Here is a 20,322-nt window from a genome sequence, read left to right on the forward strand (position 1 = left end):
AAAACATCCTCTCCTTCCAGCTGGCTGATGCTTAAAATTCCTCCATCAGAGCCTCTTCTCTTAAGCTCAAGGCTTGGATCCATCATCAACAACACTCTCCCCCGCCAACCCCATCCCCTCTCCATTGGAGTGATGACGCTTTACGTTGTTTCTCTTAGTGGGATCAAAGATGTGGGTTGGATTGGCTGAGAGAAGAAAACACAGAGCAGTTGAGTAATTGGGTGGGTGAGGGGTACAAAGAGAGACACCAAAATAAGGAAGCTTAGAAGACACATTGAGAGATGAGAAGCTCATGCTGTCTAGGAAGTTGTCCCACTGTCCACTCCAACCCCCTCTTGTATTGTGCTTAGTTGCTCAGTTGTGTCCAACTCTTTGCGACCCCATGAACTGTAGGATCCTCTGTCCATGGGGATTCTCCAGGCAAGAATACTGGAGTGGGTTGCCATGCCCTCCTCCAGGGGATCCTCCCAACTCAGAGATCGAACCCAGGTCTCCCACATTGCAGGCAGATTCTTAATTGTCTGAGCCACCAGGGAAGCCTAGGAATACTGGAGTGGGTAGCCTATCACTTCTCCAGGGGATATTTCTGACCCAGGAATCAAACCAGGGTCTCCTGCCTTGCAGGCAGATTCTTTACCAGCTGAGCTACCACACTGGCACAAAAATCATCAGTGCTTAACTGGCTATTTCTGTTTTTTTGCAGTATTTTTCTCCAAGTAGCCTGGTGATAAATCATCTTATTACCTCTTCTCTTACATGAATGAGTTCTGCTTCACTTATCATTTTTCTGACAAGTTTGAAGCTCCTTGCTGAGACTTTGTATATGTCTAGGCTTATCACATGCTTTTGCCAGGGTGTCTCAGGTAGATTTACATTCTAAAAAGATTTTCCCAAATGGTTGTTCTCAGGTGGTTTCTGTTGTCTTTGCCAGAGGTGGACATTTACACACCAGCAATTGAGCTAAGAAGTAATGAAGTTGCACTGACAGAGTCATGATGGTCAGAAGGTCTGGTCTGTAATTCTTGTCCCATCGATGACTCAGTGTGTGACATTGAACAAGTAACTTCATCTTCCCCGTGCTTCCATTTCTCAACATAGAGGCCTCTTCTGACCTGTGGTTATCAGGAAGCTCATTAATCACAAGCTTTAAAATTACCAACAGTTGCTTTTTGGTCGCTAGACCTGCCCCTTGACTCCAGTGTGTGGGAAAAGCTATACAGTGGAGAGGGAAGAACATTTAAACTTTGGAGTCTACGTGTTAACTAGACTTATTGTTGTGATCCTGAAACTAACATAATTGTTTGTTGTTCAGTCGCTCAGTCGCTCTTTGTGACCCCATGGACTGCAGCACATTTGGCTTCCCTGTTCTTCACTATGTTATGTGTTAATTCCACCTCAATAAAATATAGAAAATCATAGTAAAAAATAAATAAAGTTTATAGTCTAGCAGAGTTGGGATCAAAGTCCCACCTATGCCAAGTCATTTTATAATCATAAACAAGGGCCCCATTTGCAGAATGAAGTTAATAATAAACCTGTTTTCCAGAGTTTTTATGAGGATTAAATAAGACAGGAGATGTCTTTAAAGTGTCGGGCCAAAGGAAGGTGCTATTATTTGGGAGATCTCTGGGACTGCCTAGGGATTGATGCTGAGTCAAAGAGTTCGCTTTAGGCTTTAGTTGTTGCTTACTTGTTTCCCCAATCTCTCTCTCTCCTTTCAGCAGGATTTTAGAGTAGGGTGGGTAAACAGAGAGCTAGGATTCTAAGAATTCTCCTGGATGGCCTCCAAAACCTCAGAGCACCCTTGGAACTCCCCAGCATATTCTTTGATTTGGAAGCTTGCCTGAGTCCATAACACTCCCATTCTATTTTGCAACCATTAGTTTTGGCATCCCAGCATGTCCCAGGACTCACCCAAATATCTGCACAGTCCTGGCATCTGCAAAAGTTCCCTTGGGTATTGGCATGCTGTCCTGATAGCTTCTAGAGCTCAAGAAAAACAGTAGACTATGGCTGGGGCTTGGGGTCAAGTTTTGAGAGTATGTTTTACCAAAGCGAGGTCCAATGACACCATGAGTATTCCAAATACCCGAGGGATTAGAGTGCCAGCGAATGGAATAGTCTCTGTTTATTGAGCACCTATTCTATATGAGATGCTGAGCTAGATTCTGTGAGGAAAAGAAACTGCTTAAAAGGCAGAAGAGTTGGGCTTCTGTTTAGGGCCCAAGACGTGGCCTGATAGTTGTTTTTATTTAACTATACTGTGAGCTCCTTGAGGACAGATCCATCTCTGTATTTTCAGCCCAGGCACTATGAGGGTGAAATAAATTTAAGAATGAGTGATATGAGCATATTTTCAAGTTGCTCACTTCTTCTGGTCCCAAATAGTTCAATTATGTGAGCTTAGGGTGGGTTGGCTGTCTGTTCAGGGAGTTTGGGCTGTTGTGGTGTTCTCTTCCTCATAGAGGGCTCGCTCAGTCTTGAACCAAATATTTGTGAAAAGTTTTGAGATTCTCCAATTAAATATGCTAATAATTATTATGGTTGTTGTTATGATTGTTAAGGGATGAATACATGTGATACAAAATAGAGAATAATGGATTTGATATTTAAAGGGGCAAACCTAATTGGAATTTCTAAGTTAAGCAATTTAGAACTATTCCAAATAAGATCTGCTGAGAGTGAGACCATATTTCAGATTAATGAGTTGGAAACATATCCCATACTTTTCTCAGTCTTAGTAAACACATTTTCCCCTTATGGATTGGGGGAATTGGGAGGACAGACAAAACAGAATTGAAAGGAGGAGAGAGAACCATGTTGTTGAGGAGGACTGATTGAAGAAGAAGGGATGGTAGGGCAGGGGCAGAAAATGTGGCTCTTTTGAAGTCATCACTCAGGCTCTGGGGCAATGAACTTGAGTTTACATTTGCTTTCTCTTCTCAGACCTGTGGTTCTTGACAATCGACTAGTGGGGCTGTAAGTGGAGGCCTCCCTGGGGTCTCTCTCTAACTGTAAGACTCCCTTGGCAGGAAGAAAAGAAACACTGCAGAATGCAGACTTCTCAAAGCAGCCAGGATGCCCTGGGCTTAAGAACCAAGTTGCATGGTGTGCTTTCCATTTTTATTCCCTTTTTGGTTTTTGTGAGAGCCATTGGATGGTGGAGGGTTGGGGGGAGGTGGACTCTGAATGTATGTACTCTGGATACAAAAGACAACGGGTTGACTAATGCCAAAAGATCAGGGCAAAAATGACAGACAAAATCTTTGATTGAACATACAGTTCTTTGGTAGCTGTGAAGCAAAACAGCCACATATTCCCAAAGATGGAGCTGTGTGGCGGCGGGTAGGCAAACATCTGGATGACAACTTGAAATGCTGTTCGCTTTTCATCTAGCTGCGGTGGCAGCTTATGGAGCTTGTCTGTGTGTGTGTGTGTGTGTGTGTTAGTTGCTCAGTCATGTCCAACTCTTTGCAACCTCATAGACCACAGCCCACCAGCTCTCCAACCCCCCGCCTCCCCCTGTCCATGGGATTCTCCAGGCAAGAACACTGGGTTGCCATTTCCATGTCTGAGCCTTGGGTATATATGACAAAGAAGCCGTATTGGAAGGAAGATGCCAGGGAGTGGGGACAAGGGGAAAACAGAGGCAGTTTCTGAGCCAAATGGAATGTTTGTAGACATTCCATTCCTATTGAGCAGAAAGACTTCTTTAGAAAACTTGGTTATAGTACCTTTAAGATTTTCCATCTTTTCTCTAATAAGGGCAAAGGCACAGAAGAGACCTTCTGGCTGGTTGGGAAAAAGGGCTTCACGAAGCCCCTTCCTGTGCCCCCACCAGCGGGCAAAGATGGGTAAGTGGAGATCACCTTAATTAGCATCTTCCCATGCCCCTCTCTGCCACATCCTCTTCGCTAACTATTTTTGTGTTGCTCCTGCTCCACAGACAAGTGGGCCATGGCCTTCAATCAGTAGAGATTGCAGCCTTCCAAAGAAGAAAGCAGAAAAGCAGCTGGTGAGAAACAAGCCATAAGGTAATGGCCAGCAGGGAAACAGAGCCCAGAAGCTGGCCAGACTTTCAAAGCTGGGGCTCCCTTTGGCATGGGTGCCAGTGTCAGCCTACACTCTGTGGGCAGAGTGTGATGGAGCTGGCGAAATTCCAAGCTCCCCTGAGTTGTGCAAAAACCTTGTGAGGAGGCCTGTTGCAGAGCGAGCTGCCTCAGAGGGAGGTTGGCTGCCCCAGCCTGAGAGATATCCTCGCCTCCTGCGCTGATACAGTGTTTGAATGTTAACAAGGCTGGCCTTGTTATCCAGTTCTCAGGCAGGTGCACCCATCTCTCTCATTGTCCAGCACCTGGGCCACGTGGTGAGCCACCTCAGGCCTTTAGAGATACTCTTCTATCTAAGCCACACAGCAAGACGCTTATGTCCTTTCCTCTGGCGCCCTGCCTGATTGCTTCTGAGGTTGGTCTTGCCAACCAAAATAAGACTGGCAACTTCTTAACTGCCTGGCTTGAATTCAGGACAATTTCCTTCATCTCTTCTCCCTGACAAGAAGGGTATCATTCCCAAGCAAAAAACAACAGACCAATTATCAAGGATTCTCCCTCATGTATCTCTCTCGGAGGACTCCAGTGCCTTATTGGGCTCCTGTCAGTGTCTCTTCTCTTATCTTGCTTTCTTATTCCTTCTTTCATGGAGACACTGACCCTCAGACCATCGCTCCCTCCACATAGCCTTGGAAATCACAAGATTCTGAAGTAAATGTTACAGTGTCTCCACACACTCCTGTTTCCTTATCTTTTTAAACGTGTTCCAGAATAATCACAATTCTAGCTGCTATACAACGACCAAAGGCCATACACTTCCTCTATTCCCAGTGGCCTCTGTTGACTTTGTCCGCCATTGATAACTGCTTTTCTCCTAAGAAAGCCAAGGTATCCTCATTTCTGTGATGATCACAGGTACCCTCTCTGAGTTATAACGTTTATGCTTCAGAAATCTTCTATACTGAGCACATGGCTGCCCTGTAGCCTGCACCACCCTCTGCCACCCTGCTACGTGGACCTGGGCTCTGTTCTTTTCTGATGACCAGTACAAGCAGATAAGCAACTGGTCTCTGTCTCTCTGACTCTCTCTCACAGCAGAAAAGGGTTTGGAAGCTCTTGAAGGGTTTTTTTCCCTTTGGTAGGGTGGCATGGGCATTGGAGGTACTGTACAAGAACCTATGCCTTCCTAAGAATGTGTTGGAGTTGGCAGCAGAAAACACTGCAGCAGGCTTACCATCATTGGCTGTGTGCTGGGTAGCGCTTTCCCAGCATTGCAGCTGGGTGTGACTGAGGTCATTTACACTCACTCATCTGGGTCCCCTTGCTAGAGGGGAAGATGCTGTGGGCTGTGAGTCTATGGGACAGATTGAAGCCAGTTGGCTCAAAAGTGAATTTGACTACTGGCCTCATTAGCACGGGCTTCCCTGGTGGCTCGGTGGTAAAGAATCTGCCTGCAATACAGGAGATACGAGTTTGATCCCTGGGTTGGGAAGATCCCTTGGAGAAGGGTATGTCTACCCACTCCAGTATTCTTGCCTGGAGAATCCCATGAACAGAGGAGCCTGGTGGGATACAGTCCACAGGGTTGCAAAGAGTCGGACACGACTTAGTGACTGAGCAGGCACACACTCATTAGCACTTGGGCTTTAATTAGCATGTTAATTGACCACAATGGCCTTGTCAGGTTGTGCAAATCACAAAATCCTCAAAAAGAGCAGCCCCAATAAATTTTAGAAGGCTTGACCTAAATCCAAGGGTTCCCAGACATTTCACTTACCTCTCATTAAATGTTCTATGTTGCTATCACCCAGTAACACCACTTATTCCAGAATGTTTCTAACTTTTTATGACTTTTCAGGTTGACCCTTAGTGAGATAGACCCAACTTATTAAAGACCTGCAAGACCATGGGAGCCATTGAGGAGAAACTTGAAAACCTTTAGAGAGCACTGTGGTGTCAGACACGGTGGGAGGAAAGATCCTGAGAAAGGGGGTATAACTTTGGTGAACTGACTACAGGACTTGCCTTTCAGTCTGTGCCCTGCTCTGTACTATAGCTCCTTCCTCTTGTCCTCCAATATCTACCATTTCCTAAAAATTCCTTGAGGTTATTACTTTATCTGTTTACTTTCCCTTAAATTTCATCAACTGTGGTTCATGTGGGATTGACAAGCCTCCTCTTAGATATACCATTAGTTAAGTGTTGCTCATTCTTGTCCAACTCTTTGCAACCCCATGGACTGCAGCCTGCCAGGCTGCTCTGTCCTTGGGATTCTCCAGGCAAAAATACTAGGGTGGGGAGCCAGTCTCTCCTCCAGGGGATCTTCCCAACCCAGGGATCAAACCCAGGTCTCCTGCATTGCTGGCAGATTCTTTACCATCTGAGCCACCAGGGAAACCCAGATAAACCATAGACATGCCTTTTGGAGAGGAAGGGGCAATTCATCTAATATTATAGTGAAGTTGAACTGAGTCTCATGCTCAGGAGGACTGGGAACTTTCATTTTCATGTGGACTAGGAGAAATGAAGAAGTTGGCAGTTTTGAAGAATGAAGGATCACAGTTGAGGTCTTGCGACGAGACAAAAGCAGTGAATCCCTAGGAGATGGAAGAAGGGTGAAAACAAGTATGAGGGTGGGAAAGTCTGTTTAGATTCCCCTACTTTCAAAACTTATGCTTTGGGTTTTCCTTGGACCCAAAGAATGGAAAGAAAGCATGCTTTTCCTTCTGCTCTCAAGACCTAGGACCTCTGCCAGAGAGCTAATACAACTCTGCTTCATGTGGGTTAAATCAGCCTTTGTGGACTGGCCTAGAAACCTGACCACCACATATGTAACAGCTTCCATGCAGCAAGGCATTCCAAACTCTAAATCATTGACTTATAAATGTTTAGGACACATCTCATTAGTTAATTAAGAATTACCTATACATTAATATGCCTCCTCTTTTGTGTTAAAATTGGTAAAAACAAAACAAAACAACCTTGTTAATAGCAACATTATGCAACTGTAATTATGCAGTCCTGACAAATGTAATGATGTTTATTTGTTCAACGATCCAGGCAAGTTCAGCAATTTGCAAGCTGCTGGTGGAGTAGCATAGTATTGCAGGGTTGGAAACATTCATATTGAAATCCTATGAAAGGCCTAGGATGGAGAAGGTATACTTACTGTTTCCTCTCTGTCCCACCCAGGAGTGAAGGGCTCCATGATTGGAATCTTCTCTTGGTGAGGCAATGGAAAAGCTTGCTCCAGTTCAACAAACTGATCTGCCTGGGCAAGAAATTAGTGAGCAATGTTACCTCTGAGGATGACCAATCTCTAGGGTTATTCAAGCCTAATTCTACTGAAAGGGGGCCCCTGGGAAATAACCTTAATAAGCTTTGCTCACTATACATCTATTCCCCAAAGGCCATTTGAATGTATACTACAGTGAATGTGAACCTTAAAGAAGGGCAGAGAACCACCTCCAAGTTTAGTTATTCCAGAATAGCAGGCCCTACTTGGACTAAGATAAGAAGGTCTCTATTTTCACAGAAAAAAGTAGGAGGCACTTTGTTTTCTTTTTCATTTCATTTGAATCTCTAGAAAGTATTTAATGAGCATAATTTATAACTCAGATACTATGAGATTAGTGCCAGGAAAAAAAAATCTTCCAGCAAACATACATCTGAATCCCAGTGCACTGTGACCTCAGTTGGCTGGAATGCATAGGCAGGAGGAGGGGAGAGAAGGATCTGGTTAATTGTGTTGTTTGGATAACTGAGGCTAAAAAGAAGTTCCTTTGTTTTCTGATCCTTTATTACTCAAAATCTTTCCAAAACTGTCATGGTCTCTTTTCTTGTCTAAGTAAGGAGAATTTAGGTAACATAATTGAATTGTCCTTGCTAGATAAGTAGCTCACTGGGTCTCATGGTCACATTCTGAACATTGACAGAGCAGAGAGATGCAAGAGATACTGTCAGGGTAAAAGATATAGAAGTCATAGACTGACTCAAGCAATTCCCTTAAAGTGTGGTACTTTCCTTCCCTTTTCCTGCCCACCCTGCCTTTCAAGCCCACCCTGCCCTTAAAATAAATCCCTCTGAACATTTGTTTTTACTTTCTGCTTTTAGTTTTCCAGAGTCTACTTTCAAGGGGTTGTTGGCAGTGGCTTGCCACAGTCACATGGATTGAAGCAATAAGGCTTAAGTCACAGGCATGTTTAAAATAGTTAAGCAAGATTTTCCTCTCTTTTATTATAAAAAATAATCTCTTTATTAAAACAGCTGAACCCAAACATATCAGCTAGTAAAGCAGTTAATTCTTTTAGAACAAGCCTTTTTAAAGAAAGAAATGCCTAAGGTATAATTTGATACCTTTCTCACTAATATTTAATTTTTCCATTATCAACTCACCCTAAATCTGAGGTTAGAGTCAAAAGCTCTTCCCAGCAGATTTCCCTTAGTCTTCAGTCAAAGCACCCTTGGACTATTTCTGTCTTCACAGAAGCTCACTTCTCCCAGCCTCGGGGTGGTCTATTTACTATGCTAAAGGTCTTCAAGAGGATGCAGAAGAGGCTCAAGCTGCCTTTCAATCTCCTTGAACTGAGTTTCTAATCCCCTTTTCTAGACATGGCAGAGGAGGAGGAGACATGACATATCATCCTCTACCTATGAAAAGCGTCAGTCCAAAACTGAACTTTTAAGGCTTCTAGAAAGAGGCAGAGCCTAAGGGAAGTTTCAAAGAAAAGTATCAACTCAAAACATGACTTGACTTCTAGAGGAGGTGCAACTGCCCTCTTCTATGAATATGGAAAGATTGGGGGGGCAAGGGAGGGGCAATGAGACTGCACCTGTAGGCACTATGGATCAGGATTCTCCTAGACATAGTCTAGTGCTTTAACCCTAGGAACTGTCTAGTCCCTGGGCTGAACATGTAAAGTGAGGACTGACCAGCCATGGTGTTTACTGAGCCATAAGATTAAGAGTGTGGTTGCTAGCTCTGGATCTAATCCTATCTACCCTTTAGTTCCCTCCTTGGTATTTCTGTAGTCCAGCATACCAGCCAAGCCTACCTTGTCTAGCCTGCTAGTCCTGTCTTGGTCGTGATCACATCTTCCTTTGCTTGATTCTATCATGAACCTCTATCTAAAATCACTCCCTCCTTTCTTGGATTCTTTTTCATTAAAGCCTTCTGCATTGACCAAAACTAAGCTTTCTTCAATTTGCCTTAGTGTTTTTAATTATTCATGGAGAAGAAAAACATTCTACTTTCAGGTACCATTTGATTTATTTAGTGGAGTATAGCCTGATTCTTGTAGACAACCAATTATTTCTCTATTCGTCTGTTCCTAATAACACAGAAGGTTGAGTTGGTGGTTAAGAGGGACCAAAATGATTTTTTTCAAAATGATGTTTTTCTAAGTAACCTATATTCATTTGTACAAAACAACTTGGAAAACAATTTAGACAAGGTTTTAAAATAGATATTTAAATTAGTTTTTTATCACATCTCCTATATCTGCTTGCTTTCTTATGATTTGCTTCTTCTCAAGATGGATTATTTGAAAAAGAAAGCCAAATGCTGATGAACTACAAGTTGGGCTCTGCTTACTTGAGGTTTTACTGTACTCTACAAATGTAACGTAACAAAATGGTCATCCCATGGGGATTATTTAAATCCATTCAGGTTTTTTTCTTTTCCTTACTGATCTCAACAGCAATATGTGTTCATTGTAGAAAATTTAGAAAACACAGAAAGGCACAAAGGAAATTAAAATTGTTTAAAATCCCTTTAGATCCTTTATTCTATTTTATCATTCCTGTGTGGGCTCACTTAATAGATTATTGCATGTTATCATAACATTCATCCATCCAAAGAACACCTGAAGTCAGTCTGATTCTCAAATTAGTCCATTTTACTTTTATTGCTAGCAGTGTTACTCTTATTTTCGACAGTAGAAGTGAATCTGTTTAGATTGTGGGCAGCTTTCAGTGATCCACTTGTTTCTTATTTCACATGGTGTAGCTAAGCAGGAGGAGATAGCAGATGGCTATCTACCTTATCTGTAACTCGGTTTACTACACAAAGCTACTCAACCAAAAAGTGTTGTCCCAAGGACTCCCATTCTGCCTACATTGTCTTAGTATAAATGATTTTATTACCCGGCTACTCATCTCATCACATTCTTGTCCTTAATCCAAGTGGAATCTACTTGCAAGGAGTGGGAGGTGGCAAACAGCCAAATGGTAATACTTTGTACACTGGGCGGTCACATCTATGTGACATCAAGCAATTGAATGTAACTTGAAAACTCGGTAAGCGTTAATTATACAAAAGGCCACAATGGATTTGTCCTTTAATTTTAGCCTCCTCTAAAGCCAAAGCTGGCTGACCTAACCAAGCACATTTCCCACCTGGCTGGTTATTTTTAGCCCATTAAAATAATGAAATCTGCAATATGATTCTCTCCTACCCTTTCTCTGGTCCATGTCATCTTCTCAGGTCAAGATGATTGATAGGTAGATCACAGACATAGATACAAGGTAACTTTTAACAACATAGATCTGTTATTTGTGAGTTGTTTGGGTTTCTTTGGAGTGGTTTGTAAAAACCCTGCTATTTTACCTCTTTTCCAGTTTGGATTTGCAGCTGGCCAAGCAATAGTGAATCTCTTTCAAAGAGGCACTGAGAGCAGAGGTGACCATTAATCTATATTCTGACTTTGGATCACTGCAAATTAGATGCCACTAAAGATTTTTCAAAGGTGACCTAATTCCAAACAAATGAATGTGCACATAGAGTTATAGAGCTGGTGGGCCTTGGAGACCATCAACCCTGTTGAAATGTGGAAGAGTGTATTAGGGTCCAGAGAGGAGAAGCCATCTTCCTAAATTCTCCATCTAGTTAGGAAAAGAGGGGCTATTCTTAGAAAATCAAAAAGAGATCTGAGTTATCAAGGACAACCCCTGACCCTTAGGAACACCTCTTAGAATTCCTGGGGTAAGACCCTTAACTGTATAAATGAGCATAAGCTTGGTAGTAATACTTTGGTTTGGGGTGTTTTTGAGCTAGTTGACTGTATTGACATCAAAGTTCAGACAGAGAGAATAGCAGATTCCTTGGTCACTAAATCACCTGTATCACACAGATAGGATCTCATCCAGAGCCATACGTGTTCCTAAGTTGATTTGGTCTGAGTAGATAGAAGACAAACCTCCAATTCTGTCCAGCCTCATGGATTTATTTGTAGTTGATAGCATATGGTCTTAGTTCTATTTATATAATTAAAGTCTCAGAAATACCTGAGAAGAGGCATGACTTCAGAGGACATCTTAGGAACATTTTCACTGTGCCGATCATCCAACTAAGAGCTCCAGTATATAATGAGGGAAGTCAGAGGAGAACCAAGCCTGCAAACTTCAAAGCAAGATAAGATTCAATTCTGATTACTGCTGTCGACACCACCTTTCTCCTCCAGAGTCGTGAAATCTGCGTTGTGGGTACAATTCTGTACCCAGTGAGAATAGACTGGCCAGGGAGGGACTTTGACCCTGCACTTACTGGCTCCAGCTGCTTCAGGGAGATTGACCCCATCATGGGCAGTAGTCCCAGGTAAATTTCTCATGATCATGCTTTTCTGGAACGAGAGATCAAAGGAAAAGCAATTGCCCTGAGCAATTGCTTAGAATCCTCTAGGGAACTAGCTGATGGAGGTAGGTTCTTTATAAATGGCAGTATATTAACTTGACTGGGACATATTTGGTATGATTAAGAAGCAAGACCTGCTTGTTCTTTTGGGTATCCCTTGGTCCAGGAGCAATCTAGGGTCAGATTAAATTCATTGGGATGGTTGTGAGTCTGCAGAATCTGTCTCATTGATCAGATTTGAGTTGACTTGGTCACTGACCCCAAAGGACAAACGTTAACATGAAATATCTTTATTTATGTCTGTAAAGTGCAAAACTGATGGTTTGTTGTGACAGTATTCCAAAAGGGTATCATATGATGGTCATGTTACTCTAGAGAAGTAAATTTTTTCCCTCTCTGTGTATATCTCCATCTAAATTTCAGTGTACTTTTCTGGGATTAAAGTTTAGATCTTATAATTTTCTTTAACTTCCTTCTACCATTTTATGCTCTAGCCCAAACCTATTGCTTGCTCTTTCCCCTGAACTTTTCTGATTCCTTGACTTTATTCATAAGTTTTCCTCTACCTGAAATTTCCTCTGGCCTTCTACCACCACAGGAGGCCGATCCTTCAATGTCTAGTCAAATATCACTTCCTCCAAAAAGCCTTGCTTGCTCCCAATAGTGATATGTCCCTATTTCTCAATTCCTGTAATAATTTTACCTGTACTTCTTTAATGGCTATATAATATTAACTTGTTTTATAGCTATTTGTATACTTATTGTCTTTACTTGGATCTCAAGAGAAAAAAATAAATGTTACAAGCTTCTTGATGACAGGAACCATGTTCAATTCATCTTTGTACTCTGCACACTGCTTGACATATATAAAAGGCACTCAATAAATATTTGTTGTATGAATAAATGAATGTTTCTATGCCTCTCTGTGTATCTTCCCTCTATGCATTTTCATCTCTTTTCTTTTTTTATTTAATGTTTTTCTGGTATTCCTATCCATCTTTCTGTCTCCTACCACACTTCTCTCTCTGTATCTCTATATAAATATATATATGTATAATTTAATTAACCATTATAAAAAAGCAAGATGTATTTTGTATTTGTTGTGTTTATTAAGTTAAGGTTAAATACCTTGCTTTTCATTTAAAAAGTAGTAGTGTTTTCATATTCCCGTCATAAAATTTCCAAGAGATAAATTAAGCCACATTTTCATTATGCCATTGTTGGTTAACATTTTTTTTCTTGATGGCCACTGACCTTTGATAGCAAAACTGTTTCCCATTCATGCATTGAAAATAATCTAATTATTGTTTACTACAGTTTTCTCTTAAGGCACTGAGAAGGGCCAGTTTTAGGAATTATAATACTTAGCCAAGAAGACTAAAGAATAAATGGGGGTCATGATCAGCTCAGTTCAGTTCAGTCACTCGGTCGTGTCCAACTCTTTATGACCTCATGAATCACAGCACGCCAGGCCTCCCTGTCCATCACCAACTCCCAGAGTTCACTCAGACTCATGTCCATGGAATCAGTGATGCCATCCAGCCATCTCATCCTCTATCGTCCCCTTCTCCTCCTGCCCCCAATCCCTCCCAGCATCAGAGTCTTTTCCAATGAGTCAACTCTTCACATGAGGTGGCCACATTACTGGAGTTTCAGCTTTAGCATCATTCCTTCCAAAGAAATCCCAGGGCTGATCTTCAGAATGGACTGGTTGGATCTCCTTGCAGTCCAAGGGACTCTCAAGAGTCTTCTCCAACACCACAGTTCAAAGGCATCAATTCTTTGGCTCTCAGCCTTCTTTACAGTCCAACTCTCACATCCATACATGACCACTGGAAAAACCATAGCCTTGACAAGACGGACCTGTGTTGGCAAAGTAATGTCTCTGCTTTTGAATACGCTATCTAGGTTGGTCATAACTTTCCTTCCAAGGAGTAAGCGTCTTTTAATTTCATGACTGCAGTCACCATCTGCCGTGATTTTGGAGCCCAGAAAAATAAAGTCGGACACTGTTTCCACTGTTTCCCCATCTATTTCTCATGAAGTGATGGGACCGGATGCCATGATCTTCGTTTTCTGAATGTTGAGCTTTAAGCCAACTTTTTCACTCTCCACTTTCACTTTCTTCAAGAGGCTTTTTAGTTCCTCTTCACTTTCTGCCATAAGGGCAGTGTGATCTGCATATCTGAGGTTATTGATATTTCTCCCAGCAATCTTGATTCCAGCTTGGGCTTCTTCCAGCCCAGTGTTTCTCATGATGTACTCTGCATAGAAGTTAAATAAGCAGGGTGACAATATACAGCCTTGACGTACTCCTTTTCCTATTTGGAACCAGTCTGTTGTTCCATGTCCAGTTCTAACTGTTGCTCCCTGACCTGCATACAGGCTTCTCAAGAGGCAGGTCAGGTGGTCTGGTGTTCCCATCTCTTTCAGAATTTTCCACAGTTTATTGTGATCCACACAGTCAAAGGCTTTGGTATAATCAATAAAGCAGAAATAGATGTTTTTCTGGAACTCTCTTGCTTTTTTGATGATCCAGCAGATCTTGGCAATTTGATCTCTGGTTCCTCTGCCTTTTCTAAAACCAGCTTGAACATCAGGAAGTTCAGGGTTCACATATTGCTGAAGCTTGGCTTGGAGAATTTTGAGCATTACTTTACTAGCGTGTGAGATGAGTGCAATTGTGCAGTAGTTTGAGCATTCTTTGGCATTGCCTTTCTTTGGGATTGGAATGAAAACTGACCTTTTCCAGTCCTGTGGCCACTGCTGAGTTTTCCAAATTTGCTGGCATATTGAGTGCAGCACTTTCACAGCATCATCTTTCAGGATTTGAAATAGCTCAACTGGAGTTCCATCACCTCCACTAGCTTTGTTCGTAGTGATGCTTTCTAAGGCCCACTTGACTTCGCATTCCAGGATGTCTGGCTCTAGGTCAGTGATCACACCATCATGATTGTCTTGGTTGTGAAGATCTTTTTTGTACAGTTCTGTGTATTCTTGCCACCTCTGCTTAATATCTTCTGCTTCTGTTAGGTCCATACCATTTCTGTCCTTTATCAAGCCCATCTTTGCATGAAATGTTCCCTTGGTATCTCTAATTTTCTTGAGGAGATCTCTAGTCTTTCCCATTCTGTTGTTTTCCTCTGTTTCTTTGCATTGATCGCTGAGGAAGGCTTTCTTATCTCTTCTTGCTATTCTTTGGAACTCTGCATTCAGATGCTTATATCTTTCCTTTTCTGCTTTGCTTTTCACTTCTCTTCTTTTTCACAGCTATTTGTAAGGCCTCCCCAGACAGCCATTTTGCTTTTTTGCATTTCTTTTCCATGGGGATGGTCTTGATCCCTGTCTCCTATACAATGTCACGAACCTCATTCCATAGTTCATCAGGCACTCTATCTATCAGATCCAGGCCCTTAAATCTATTTCTCTCTTCCACTGTATAATCATAAGGGATTTGATTTATGTCATACCTGAATGGTCTAGTGGTTTTCCCTACTTTCTTCAATTTAAGTCTGAATTTGGCAATAAGGAGTTCATGATCTGAGCCACAGTCAGCTCCTGGTCTTGTTTTTGTTGACTGTATAGAGCTTCTCCATCTTTGGCTGCAAAGAATATAATCAATCTGATTTCGGTGTTGACCATCTGGCGATGTCCATGTGTAGAGTCTTCTCTTGTGTTGTTGGAAGAGGATGTTTGCTATGACCAGTGCATATACTTGGCAAAACTCTATTAGTCTTTGCCCTGTTTCATTCCATATTCCAAGGCCAGATTTGCCTGTTACTCCAGGTGTTTCTTGACTTCCTACTTTTGCATTCCATTCCCCTGTAATGAAAAGGACATCTTTTTTGGGTGTTAGTTCTAAAAGGTCTTGTAGGTCTTCATAGAACCATTCAACTTCAGCTTCTTCAGCATTACTTATTGGGTCATAGACTTGGATTACTGTGATATTGAATGGTTTGCCTTGGAAATGAACAGAGATCATTCTGTCGTTTTTGAGATTGCATCCAAGTACTGCATTTCGGACTCTTTTGTTGACCATGGTGGCTACTCCATTTCTTCTGAGGGATTCCTGCCCTCAGTAGTAGATATAATGGTCATCTGAGTTAAATCCACCCATTCCAGTCCATCTTAGTTCACTGATTCCTTGAATGTCAATGTTCACTCTTGCCATCTCTTGTTTGACCACTTCCAATTTGCCTTGATTCATGGACCTGACATTCCAGGTTCCTATGCAATATTGCTCTTTACAATATCAGACCTTGCTTCTATCATCAGTCACATCCACAACTGGGTATTGTTTTTGCTTTGGCTCCATCCCTTCATTCTTTCTGAAGTTATTTCTCCAGTGATCTCCAGTAGCATATTGGGCACCTACTGACCTGGGGAGTTCCTCTTCCAGTATCCTATCATTTTGCCTTTACATACTGTTCATGGGGTTCTCAAGGCAAGAATACTGAAGTGGTTTGCCACTCCCTTCTCCAGTGGACCACATTCTGTCAGACCTTTCCACCATGACCCACCTGTCTTGGGTGGCCCCATGGGCATGGCTTAGTTTCACTGAGTTAGACAAGGCTGTGGTCTTAGTGTGATTAGATTGGCTAGTTTTCTGTGAGTATGGTTTCAGTGTGTCTGCCCTCTGATGCACTCTTGCAACACCTACTGTCTTACTTGGGTTTCTCTTACCTTGGACGTGGGGTATCTCTTCACGGCTGCCCCAGCAAAGTGCAGTCATTCTCTTGATATATGTGAAAAGATACAATGGAGAGCAAAGTTTCACTTTGCTTTATGAGGTCTCAGGAGATAGAATCTGTATCAAATGACAAAAGCTAGAGACATAAGGTCAACATAAGGAAGAATTTTCTAGAAATCAGAGCAGTGTAAAAATGAATGTTTGGGCATCAGAAATAGTTCTCTGTTATGAGGGGTATTCAAATAGAGGCTGAATGACTGTGTGGTGGGGAGAAAGTAGGTGCTGTTTCTAGGATTGTATGGGGGGTTGCTATAAATGATCTTTAAGATCTCTTCCCACTCTGAGAGTATTTGGGTCTATGATTCACTAACATGCCTCCTTAAAATAGACGTAAGCAGTTTTCAAGTTTTAAGAACATATAAGAACAGATTAATTCAAATTGAAAACAGAATAAAAGTTTATAGGAAACAGAACTAGAAAGTTAAGACAGCATTATGATAAATTACTGTCTTTGACCACTAAATTTTACTCTGAGTTTCTTGGTAGTTAAAGTAAAAATGGAAGAAATCAACAAAATTGAGTCACATCAAGTTAAAAAAAAAAAAAGATGCCTGTGAGTTCGTCTGCCCAAACAGATATTTTTTCCTGTCACTGAATTCTAGGAGGAATTTAAAATGCAATTCCTTGTATCAGATCAGATCAGATCAGTCGCTCAGTTGTGTCCGACTCCTTGCAACCCCATGAATCGCAGCATGCCAGGCCTCCCTGTCCATCACCAACTCCCGGAGTTCACTCAGACTCACGTCCATCGAGTCAGTGATGCCATCTCATCCTCTGTCGTCCCCTTCTCCTCCTGCCCCCAATCCCTCCCACCATCAGAGTCTTTTCCAATGAGTCAACTCTTCACATGAGGTGACCAAAGTACTGGAGTTTCAGCTTTAGCATCATTCCTTCCAAAGAACACCCAGGGCTGATCTCCTTCAGAATGGACTGGTTGGATCTCCTTGCAGTCCAAGGGACTCTCAAGAGTCTTCTCCAGCACCACAGTTCAAAAGAATCAATTCTTCAGCGCTCAGCCTTCTTCACAGTCCAACTCTCAAATCCATACATGACCACAGGAAAAACCATAGCCTTGGCTAGACGAACCTTTGTTGGCAAAGTAATGTCTCTGCTTTTGAATATGCTAACTGGGTTGGTCATAACTTTCCTTCCAAGGAGTAAGCGTCTTTTAATTTCATGGCTGCAGTCACCATTTGTAGTGATTTTGGAGCCAGAAAAATAAAGTCTGACACTGTTTCCCCATCTATTTCCCATGAAGTGATGGTACCAGATGCCATGATCTTCGTTTTCTGAATGTTGAGCTTTAAGCCAACTTTTTCACTCTCCACTTTCACTTTCATCAAGAGGCTTTTTAGTTCCTCTTCACTTTCTGCCATAAGGGTGGTGTCATCTGCATATCTGAGGTTATTGATATTTCTCCCGGCAATCTTGATTCCAGTTTGTGTTTCTTCCAGCCCAGCGTTTCTCATGATGTACTCTGCATATAAGTTAAATAAACAGGGTGACAATATACAGCCTTGACGAACTCCTTTTCCTATTTGGAACCAGTCTGTTATTCCATGTCCAGTTCTAACTGTAGTATTTATTATCATGGACAGTGTGGTTTTACAAAAGATACAGATATAATCTTTAAATGGAAATGTCTTTTCTTCCCCTTCAAAAAAGACAGTGTGTGTAAAAAGTCAAATCTTAAGCCAGTAAGGCTCTTTTTCCTCTCAGAAAGCTAAGATATTATGGTTAAGTTGCTTTCTGTTGATCTGCCTCAATATGGAGACCCAGTACAGAAAAACTAGCAGAATGAATAGTTAACATGACCCTTATCTGCTCTCAAGTATATCCTGTATTAAGTGATCCTTTGGATCACAGACAATTCATTGTTGAATTCTCTGAGGGGTTGCTTAAGGAAAATTGATTAGGAGCTTAAGGATGTGTGGTCTCTGCCAATCTTGCGTGTGTGCTAGATTACTTCAGTCGTGTCCGACTCTTTGCAACCCTATGGACTATAGCCTGCCAGCCTCATCTGTCCATGGGATTCTCCAGGCAGGAATCTCTGGAGTGGGTTGCCATGCCATCCTCCATGCACAAATAAATGTGCACATATGGTCCTCCTGACCCAGGGTTCAAATCTGTGTCTCTTACATCTCCTGTATTGGCGAGCAGGTTCTTGACCACTAGGGCCACCTGGGAGACCCCTCTGTTAATTCAGTTCAGTTCAGTCACTCAGTCGTGTCCAACTCTTTGTGACCCTATGGACTGTAGCATGCCAGGCTTCCCTGTTCCTCACCAACCCTCGGAGCCTGCTCAGACTCATGTCCATTGAATTGGTGATGCCTTCCAACCATCTCATCCTCTGTCATCCCCTTCTCCTCCTGCCTTCAATCTTTCCCAGCATCAGGGTCTTTTCCAGTGATTCAGCTCTTCACACCAGGTGGCCAAAGTATTGGAGTTTCAGCTTCAACATTAGTCCTTCCAATGAACATTCAGGACTGATTTCCTTTAGGATTGACTAGTTTGATCTTCTTGCAGTCCAAGGGACTCTCAAGGGTCTTCTCCAACACCACAGTCCAAAAGCATCAATTCTTCGGTGCTCAGCTTTCTGTATAGTCCAACTCTCACATCCATACATGACTACTGTAAAAACCATACCTTTGCCTCTGTCGGCAAAGCAATGTCTGTGCTTTTTACTGTGATGTCTAGGTTGGTCATAGCTTTTCTTCCAAGGAGCAAGTGTCTTTTAATTTCATGGTTGCAGTCACCATCTGCAGTGACTTGGGAGCCCCCCCAAAATAAAGTCTGTCACTGTTTCCATTTATTTGTCATCTATTTACTGTTCCCATCTATTTGCTATGAAATGATGGGACCAGATGCCATGATCTTTGTTTTCTGAATGTTGAGTTTTAGGCCAACTTTTTCCACTCTCCTCTTTCATTTTTATCAAGAGGCTCTTTAGTTCTTCTTCACTTTCTGCCATAAGGGTGGTATTATCTGTGTATCTGACATTATTGATATTTCTCCCAGTAATCTTGATTCCAGCTTGTGCTTCATCCAGCCTGGCATTTTGCATGATGTACTCTGCATATAAGTTAAATAAGCAGGGTGACAATATACAGCCTTGACATACTCCTTTCCAGGTTTTGAACCAGTCTTTTGTTCCATGTCCGGTTCTATCTGTTGCTTCTTGACCTGCTTACAGATTTCTCAGGAGGCAGGTCAGGTGGTCTGGTATTCCCATCTCTTTAAGAAATTTCCACAGTTTGTTGTGATGCACACAGTCAAAGGCTTTGGCGTAGTCAATAAAGCAAAAGTATATGTTTTTCTCGAATTCTCTTGCTTTCTCAATGATCCAATGGATGCTGGCAATTTGATCTCTGGTTCCTGTGCCTTTTCTAAATCCAGCTTGAATATCTGGAAGTTCATGGTTCACGTACTGTTGAGGCCTGACTTGGTGAATTTTGAGCATTACTTTGCTAGTGTGTGAGATGAGTGCAATTGTGCGGTAGTTTGAGCATTCTTTGGCATTGCCTTTCTTTGGGATTGGAATGAAAACTGACCTTTTCCAGTCCTGTGGCCACTGCTGAGTTTTCCATATTTGCTGGCATATTGAGTGCAGCACTTTCACAGCATCATCTTTCAGGATTTGAAATAGCTCAACTGGAGTTCCATCACCTCCACTAGCTTTGTTCATAGTGATGCTTCCTAAGGCCCACTTGACTTCACATTCCAGGATGTCTGGCTCTAGGTGAGGGATCACACCATCGTGATTATCTGGGTCATGAAGATTTTTTTATATAGTTCTTCTGTGTATTCTTGCCACCTCTTCTTAATATCTTCTGCTTCTGTTAGATCTGTACCATTTCTGTCCTTTATTGTGCCCATCTTTTTATGAAATATTC

The 20,322-nt window shown here is 42.0% G+C and overlaps 1 protein-coding gene across 1 annotated transcript in view; it reads left to right on the plus strand.

Annotated features, from left to right (window-relative positions):
• The window catches only part of GUCY2F (guanylate cyclase 2F, retinal), a 150,198-nt gene that overhangs the window by 102,298 nt on the left and 27,578 nt on the right, over window positions 1-20,322 (plus strand). Inside the window, exons 18-19 of the mRNA XM_027535057.1 lie at window positions 3,766-3,854; window positions 3,947-4,034. Coding sequence (XP_027390858.1) covers window positions 3,766-3,854; window positions 3,947-4,019 — 162 coding nt within the window. The 3' untranslated portion in view covers window positions 4,020-4,034. The remainder of the gene's footprint in view (window positions 1-3,765; window positions 3,855-3,946; window positions 4,035-20,322) is intronic.

The sequence above is a fragment of the Bos indicus x Bos taurus genome, chromosome X, assembly GCF_003369695.1.
Source record: "Bos indicus x Bos taurus breed Angus x Brahman F1 hybrid chromosome X, Bos_hybrid_MaternalHap_v2.0, whole genome shotgun sequence".
Taxonomy (NCBI): domain Eukaryota; kingdom Metazoa; phylum Chordata; class Mammalia; order Artiodactyla; family Bovidae; genus Bos; species Bos indicus x Bos taurus.